We start from the raw sequence: 8,834 nt of genomic DNA on the forward strand, positions 1-8,834 counted from the left end.
ACCAAAGTATCAACCCGTACGTGTTGGGTTGGATTGAGTTAAGATTTTTCAAACCGCAAATATTAAGTTAGATTGTTCAAATGTCTTTAACCCGACTCATGAGCACTCCTAATTATGTCCCATTATCCAAGCACAAGTTATGCATGTTTCTTGAAATGATGATGATGATACATCATCCCATCATACATGCATGATGCATGCATTTATACTATGAGTTTCACCGAATGGCATATGGTAAATACTTCTATAAATAGTCCCTTTTCTTACATCCATTCTCCCCCACCAACCGGCGAAAACCCAGAAAGAGAGGTGTCATCCCTCTTTCATCCTTGCCGGAACGGAGAGAAAGATATCTCAAAACCCTAGTTTTGCTTCTCTCTGTTTACTTTCTATTTCTCCTCCAAGTCATCTGACGATTGTTCTCATTCTTTCAACTTCAAGCTCGTCAGATTTGTTACAACCGCACATTACACTTCGCTCTTCGATATATGTAAGCAATCAATCGACTTCTTTGTTTTGTAGGTCTTGATTTGTAATGGACTAACGATAACATCGATTTTGTGTTGATTATTTGGTGTATTTTTTATGTGTGTGATGACAAAAAGAGGTTGTAAGAGGAATTAGAACAGATATGTTAGATCCGGTTTGTACTTCAGCTATTTTGGCTTGTTTGCAAAATTATTGAAGTCAATCATGATAGTTGCAAACAATCGTGCGATTTTTCTTAGTGAAAACTCATGAACACAAAGAAATTTCTAATTTACTCTTGAATAATATCGGATTTAATGGGGATTGTTGTTTTGATACGCCCTAATTGGGCGAAAACCTTTAACGTGTTAGACTTTTCTGTTTTATATAGCATTAGACTTTCTGTTAATCTGAAATGGTCGTTTGATGCTTGTTATTGCATTTTATATATGTTGAGATCGAAAAAGTCAAATCTTTTGACTAAAAGTTTGATCAATTTATTGGTATTGTAACTGCAAGTTCATTTATATGAAGTAACATATTGATGAAATGAAGTTAAATTTCCTTTTAGTTTTAGACCTAAATGGGAATGACGCATTACTTCTTTGATGATAACTCCGTATGGGTCATGGGTTTATTCCTTCATGTTCATGAGTTTTCAACACAAAAAGTTACAATATTGTTTGGAACTATCATGATTGACTTCAATAATTGTATATAAAACCCAAATATAGCTTACGTACATACCAAATCTACTCTAATTTCCCTTACACCATCTTTTTGCCAAATTAAGCTGTTTAACGAGCCTAATAATGAGTTCTATTAGCCAAGCGAAGCGAATCTCGTCTTGATTATGAGGTTATGAGAGCTCATATTTTAATTTATTATCTTTTGAATTATCTGTCTGATGTTTTTAAGTATCATCAGCTTGTAGTTTGTGAAGAAGAGTTGAAAATCATGGTTTTCTGGGTGTTTGGCTATGGTTCATTGGTATGGAACCCTGGGTTTGAGTATGATGAAAAAATGATTGGGTACATCAAGAATTACCGCCGTGTGTTTGATCTTGGTAAGAATTTGTCCAAACATATCTTTTTTATTTGAGCATTTAATATTTATATACGAGCAAAACTTACACACTTCTAACCTCTGTTGAGGGTTGAATCCTTTACCTCCAAAAAGGTTGGGATCTACTGGTAACCTGGATACTATTGGGCCTTTGGTCCTCTGGTTTGTCCAACAATTCTTTGTTTCCATTTGTTTGGATGATCTGGTTCTTAAGATCATACCACTTTGTCACAGCATGCATTGATCATAGAGGCACACCTGACCACCCTGCGAGAACTTGCGCACTGGAATACAAGGAAGGAGCTATCTGTGTAAGTAACACCGAATTCGAACTCCTCTTTTGTACGGAAAGCTCTCTACCCTTTGTGGTAGAGGCAATGTTTGCATACATCCTATTTCATAGACAGGTTGAGATGTATGCAGCCCCTCAAAAGTAGAGCGGCTGTTTCCTTGAAGCCTTTCTTTTCTTTTCTTTTCTCTCTGACTGCTAATTCATAACCTGCTATTTCTTTCAGTGGGGCGCTGTTTATTGTGTGAAAGGAGGTGAGGAGAAGGAAAGATTGGCAATGGCGGTATGTTCGGTTTCATTTGTGATAAAGCATATTTACATTTTGAAACCTCTTTCATTATGCATGCTTGCATTTTGGGAACTAAATCAAGAAGTTTCATTTTTATCTTTAGCCAGTTGGGTCCAAGCTGTCTGAGTTTTTTAGCTTTAGGTTGAGCCGTTTAGGCTTGGCTCATGGCTTGCCAAGCTTGAAAAGCTCAGGCTTTGGCTCTGCTTGCCACAAGCTGAAACCTTGGTTTGCCTTGTGTTGGCTTGGTTCCTATAGGGTATATGCTCGAGCCTTTGCTTGGCCTATGTAGGCTTGATTTCTATGGGCTTGTATAAAATCAAAATTATACATGACCTTGGCTTTATAACCTTGAGACAGTTGAAAGTAACTTACGCAAATTGTTTCTTGTTTTCTTTTCAGTATTTAGAGAAAAGAGAATGTGAGTATGATCAGAAGACAACTGTAGACTTTTTCAAGGTGAAGATACATATGAGTTCCATATGTGTATTTTCCCATTTTATTATTCAGATTAATATTCTTTCTTGAGCAAATTAATGATTTTAACACAAAACTAATAATCCCATTTTTATTACCTCTTGATTCAGGAAGGGGAGACAAATGATCCTACTTTATCCGGAGTTATAGTGTAAGCCAATATATATTGTTCTCTATTCCTTCCCCCTTTTGCTCTATTTGGTTACACGTTTACCTCATTTTGTGGTCCCACCAATCTGTTCTACTTGCTTATCATACCACCGGGTGGGATATACGGGGGTTTGTTTGATTTATTTCATTTTATCATTTTATGTGTCTTCTCTTCGTTTCTCAAGTGAATGGGACCCACAATCAGATTGTTATATCTTCTTACTCTATGTATATAGACCCATAAAACAAAGGCTTTGTTTGATTAACTTCATTTTGTGGGTCCTGTCTTCATTTTTTCGGTTAAATGGTACCCACAATCAGATTTTTTCTTTTTAACTCCACAAAACGAAAATGTAAATAACCATAACGTTTTACTTGTTGCAGTTTCACATCTACTCCAGACAAGGAATCAAACAAGTACTATCTTGGGCCTGCACCATTGGAGGATATGGCGAGGTAATGTGTCACCGTTCTGTATTATTCGTCCTCTCTACACTCGTTTTTTAGACCTTTTTGGGTTCTTTTCTCATTATTGTGTACATTTTCAGACAAATTGCCACTGCTTTTGGTCCCTGCGGCAACAACAGAGACTATGTTTTCTTGCTGGAGAAGGCGATGTTTGATATTGGTAAGTTATGAAGTACTTTTAACTTATTAATCCTCTCTTCAAACCAAACCGAATGAACCCCGAATAGAGTTGGGTCTAGGGAGGATATGATGAATACGAATCTTTCCTCTATCCCATGAAGCTATACCAACCGAATGTCAGGGGGTGTTTGGTTCAGGTAGAGGAATGAAAATGAAAATGACAGGGAATGAAAATAGAAATGAATTTTCAGTTTAATCTGGAATGAAAATTTGGGCTTCTGGGCTTTTGAAAGGAATGGACCCATTATATTATAAAAAACCAAACAGTTTCTTTTATTTTCATTCCCATTAATTACTGTTTAATACCTCTTACCAAACACCCCCCAATCTTCGGTTTTGCCCCCATGAGGTTCCTAAATGACTTGTGGCCCACAAAAATTGCAGCAATTTCCGTGATAGGGACGTCATTTTTGCACATATTTCCCATTTGGAAATACTTGATTATTCGTTGTCATCTATTCCTTTTGCCCCCACAAGGTTCCTTGTTTATTATTCTTTATAGATATCTCAGAAAAAAAAAGAAATACTTTACCATTTCTTTTACTTAAAGCTTATTGGCCTTTTCATTCCCTTTACTTAAACCTAAAACTTGCAACAATTTTTATTTCAAGATGTCCAAAAAGAGTAAAATGTCTTTTAGCTAAAGGAGCGGGTTTGGATAAATGTTTCAACTTAAAACGGTATTATTGATATGTTACTGGTTGCTTCCAAATAGGTCATGAAGACGATATGGTCATAGAGTTGGCAAATGAAGTCAGAAAAGTTCTTGGAATCACAGGTCTTGGAATACCAAAAGAGAGCAGTAGCAGATTAAAGGGGCCATCTCATAAGCCAAAATCCCCGATATCGCCTCGTAAGCTGCTTCACCTTCCTGGAGCAATCGCCATGGACACATAAGACAGGCAAAAATACAAGCAATAACTTAGTTTATGCAACTCCACTGAATCGGCTAGCAATAAAAATCATCACATCGAGCTCAATTAAGTTACTTTTTTTTATTCGGTTAACTGAACCCCTTGAAGTTGTTTACATCATGGGTTCATTACTTATATTAGTTTCAATATTTTCTTTTACTCTAGGCTAATAGAATCGGATTACCGGATTCAAGTATAAAGTTCTAACGGGCATACTGCAGTTTAATGCAAGTTTTCATTTAAATATTTGAAGAGTTTTCCTGGTTACTGATCAGAAATGGTTGAGTTTACATGTACATATTTGATGGTTTGGGTTGGTTGATTCCATTTGCAAGCTGTGCCATGGACCATGGTCAATTATCCAAGTGATATAGAATCACCATTGTGGACCACCTACCGGCACCATAGGCTCCAAGCTGTGAATGGACCACCGGCTATATGGAGGTACCATATGGACTGCCTTATTGCCATGGTGGTCGCATGTGGACCGTTGTGGACCACTTAATTGCGATGTCCAAGATGTGGGTGGACCACCTGGTTTTATCGAATTGGAAACAAACGTACTCCACAATTTACCAATCCGTTGAACTAAAAAGACGGTGTTAAAAGTTTTGGTTTGGACCCAAAAAAGTTGGAAACTAAGCGGACCGTCTACTAAACGCTTACCCGGTAAGTACTTACCGGGTAATTTTCCTCACCGGATGAACATGACAAAGGTCAAGAATCTGACCTGGTAAGAGTGATGATAATGATGGAGAGTTTTACCCGGTAAGTGAGGGTGACGACTCTTACCCAGGTAAGCGCTTACTAGGTAAATTGTTGCATAAGATACGTTTTGATGTACTACAATCTTACTCAATAAAATAAATTATAGTGTTGACTCCTAACGTTAAGCACTTACGGGGTAAGCATTTAGGTAAACGATCCCTAAGTGACACCTGGTAAACACTTCCTTGTGTTTAGTAAACGGCTCATAAACGAAATCTATGAATATGAATTTGTTTTTGATATAAATTCAATTTGGCTCTAGAATTGAAGTTTATTTTCGGTTTTTTATTTGACTTTTCAAACTGAACACATATATAACGACTTCTATAGAACACATACAAAATTGTGCCAGAATGTTCAGATAAGGTCACATAGATTGATGTCAAGTAATTGCACGAATCCCTTCTGGTGGCATGAAATGCTCCTTGTGTGACACTGAAAATAAGAGAATAATTCTGGGCCAATCATTTATTTGAATAATGACATGCAATAAAAATTTCTAAAAAAAATCGTCCAAAACTACCTCTTTTTTTCCCGATCTTTCACTCGCTCGTCCCTCTCTCGTGAAAGATTGTCTCTCCGCTCCCGCCGGCTTTTAGTCATGTCTATAGCCAGTTGCTAAGACGATTCCCACTCAAGCATTCTCATTCAACGGTCTATCAATGCTATCTTATTTAGTTCAAAATTCCGTTCTTTCTACTAGTTCTTACGTAAGCAATTTGTAGAAAGTGCTACTCAAAAGTTCGCAAGCAAGGGCATGCCGAACCCCTACCTTTCCTACTAAGTCCAACATGAGGACCCTTTTCTTTTATTGACGTTTGACGATGCAATCCGTCGTCATCAAGCAGTTGCCGACATAGAAGACTAACGACCAAAGGAACGAAGACTCCAAAGCACAGACCGAAGCAGACGTAAGATAAAAAAAAGCACTTGATGCGGGAGAGAAGGTAGAAAGACTAAAGGAAGGGGCACCGTTCCCCATCCACGCACTTTGCTGAGACAAAATCAAGAACGACAAGGTGCTAGCTGCTTAGCCTATTGAATGGGGAGATGCAGACAAGTCATTTGTTGTATACAGATTATATATGGAAATTCATTTATTTCTATAAAGATTATTTAATACATTTAATCATTATTTTTTTATTTTTTATAGTTTTCAATATTTTAAGCATGATTAATTTTTCATTTATTTATTTTTTATTTTTTACAACATTTAAAATAAATGTGATTTAGTTTTTCATTTATAATATTTGTTTTTATTGAATTAGAGTGTTTAATAATTTTTTATAATTTTCGTCAAAAATAATATGTGATGTCCACAATTAATCGGATTTTTTTTAAATCGTTAATTTTCGTTAATGTATCATATGTTCTATTGATTATAATGGAAAAGAAATGTACGTTATCAAGAATATTACGTGTGATATGTGTAAATTACAAATTACATTTTGAAGCATATGTGATCTTATACATTTTAAATGTGTTTTGATATACATCACATGTGATTATGTTTTCATTATTTTTTTTTTCGATTTTTAATTTGAATCATTGTTTTTCAAGCATTAAGTAACTTTTATGTAACTAAATTACTTTTATGCCCTTATTTAGTTATTTTTAGAATCAATTATTTAAGATATTATTCAATGAAAAATATGGTCCATATTCATTATCTTATTTTCTTAAATACGTATCAGTCTTGTATGAACCTGACACTCCTCTCTCTCTCTCTCTCTCTCTATATATATATATAGAGAGAGAGAGAGAGAGAGAACAAATCAAATGAGAACCACAAACATGTTATAAACTCATGAGAACCAATTTTAAAATAATTTTTTACATGATTTTTTCCCATCAAATACTAGAATTTAATATGTTGCTTTAGATATAGTTGTTTCATAATGTGATAGTTTCACAACGTGAATATTTTTTATGTAACTTTTTTGTTTTACCCAGTGAAACACATGTAACTTTTTTATAAGGTGAACACAAATATATGTCAAAAAAATATCTTAAATCATAGTTTTTGATGAAACAAATCATATAAAAAAAATATTTTTATGTTGGTTCTCACGAGTTTATAACCTTTTTCTGATTCTCATTTGAATATCGCCTATATACGAATTTGTGCCTTAATTCAGATGTGGATTATCCCAGTACTAATTACATGTAAACCCAGGGCATTTCTAAGAACGAAATGTAGTATTTGAAAAGTGATTTCCAATACACGACGAAAGAAGTTTATCCAAGTCTATTCTAACTATAAAACCTACATGAGTTATCTATACTATATTATAAAACATTTGACAAAAACTCTTAAAAACAATTTTTTATGCATGAAATACTGTTTATTGATGCATATTACTTAAAATTCAAGATTACAAGTAATTTTGTATAAGTACAACTTATTAAAACTTTATTTTTAAATTCATGTAACTAACTACAGATAAGTATAATCAAATACAAGATAAAGATTCATTTTGAATATAGAAAATCTAAATTATAATTAAGATAATCATTGACTTCTAACAAAATATTTGATTATTATCTTTATAAAAAAATATATTATTAAACAAAAATAAATTACTTTGTTATTAAATCTAAATTAAGAAAAAAACGAGAACTATTAAATAGTTAATTTGATACTAATATCGATTTATTTATTTTTTCAAATTTTTATGTTATCTTCAAATTTATATTTCATTAAAAAATAAAAACATTATCGTATTTTTAAAACCACATAAAATTGTATTATATCGATAGAGACAAAATAAAAACTAAATATTAAAATGGATATTTATCTCGCTTCATTGTGCGAGTACCCTTCTAGTATGATAAACAAATCTAGGTCAAATTTGATTGGTTACTTATTCAGGTGTGTCTCAAACTTTTCTTTAATTTTTCAAAGTTCTGCTTTCTTTCCTCGCAAACCTTTTCTTTATCTGGATTTTTTTATGCTCAGCTGATTTTTTTCCCGCAAGTTGGGAGTCTTTCCAGAAAAATAACTTCCCTACTCTTAAGAGTAGAACGAAGAGTTGCGTATATTATATACCATAGACTCTACCTCTCAATAAGATTTACCGAACACGTTTGGTCTGGTTAAAGATTTTTTTTCAAGCTCTCGGAGTTTGAAATTCTGTATTTGATAAAAATTCTCTTGTAGCCTCATTCTATAATCGATAACGTAAATGTCTTCTATTCCCCTCTCAAAAACATGTTTCCCAAAATAAACATTTTTCAAACTAGAGATGCAAAAGACCCGAGTTTTTTCAGGTCCGTGCCAAGGACTTCCAAACCCGATTTCAGTAAGCAAAAAAAAGGGGTCCAAGTCAAGCTTTGAGGTTGAAAAAGGGTCTGATCTGGCTTTTTTAAACTGGGTTTTTTTGGGCTTAATCGAGTCTTTCGAGGTTTATTTAGGCCGAGCATACCCTCACAGTTTTGGCCTAATCGGGCTTTGAGGCCTGGCCTGGGACCAAGTTTTCAAGCTCACCAGGTGTGTGTTCTTTTTAGACCGGGCTTAAGCCGAGCTTCGTACTTGAACTTTTTTATGGGTCCCTATTTTAAACTATCTATACTATCTTATATCTATACTATATTATAATGCATTTGGCTAAACTCTTAAAAACTCTTAAACTCTTAAACCCGTTCATCCCWATCCGATTTCATCCMATAACTGAATCCGTGTAACTAACTGCAGATAAACACAATCAAATACAGGATAAACATCTTATTTTAAATATAAAAAATCTAAAATATAATTAGAATAATCATT

General features: G+C 34.1%; 1 protein-coding gene across 1 annotated transcript; it reads left to right on the top strand.

Annotated features, from left to right (window-relative positions):
• Positions 1-258: 258 nt before the first annotated feature.
• Positions 259-4,561, top strand: LOC112529281 (gamma-glutamylcyclotransferase 2-1-like). Its single transcript, XM_025140491.1, has 9 exons — positions 259-490; positions 1,396-1,534; positions 1,768-1,844; positions 2,049-2,105; positions 2,511-2,567; positions 2,696-2,736; positions 3,120-3,191; positions 3,284-3,363; positions 4,099-4,561. Exons 2-9 carry the CDS (start codon positions 1,426-1,428, stop codon positions 4,278-4,280), a joined length of 675 nt encoding a protein of 224 aa, XP_024996259.1. The 5' UTR covers positions 259-490; positions 1,396-1,425; the 3' UTR covers positions 4,281-4,561.
• Positions 4,562-8,834: the final 4,273 nt, after the last annotated feature.

The sequence above is a fragment of the Cynara cardunculus genome (genome assembly GCF_001531365.2).
Source record: "Cynara cardunculus var. scolymus isolate 2C chromosome LG 16, CcrdV1, whole genome shotgun sequence".
NCBI classification, from domain to species: Eukaryota; Viridiplantae; Streptophyta; class Magnoliopsida; order Asterales; family Asteraceae; genus Cynara; species Cynara cardunculus.

Excerpts from the sequence above, each read along its gene's own strand:
- LOC112529281 (XM_025140491.1), top strand. The coding sequence starts at position 1,426 with ATGGTTTTCTGGGTGTTTGGCTATGGTTCATTGGTATGGAACCCTGGG. Across the intron at positions 1,845-2,048 it reads ACAAGGAAGGAGCTATCTGT|TGGGGCGCTGTTTATTGTGT; the intron begins GTAAGTAACACC and ends TATTTCTTTCAG. Across the intron at positions 2,568-2,695 it reads CAACTGTAGACTTTTTCAAG|GAAGGGGAGACAAATGATCC; the intron begins GTGAAGATACAT and ends CTCTTGATTCAG.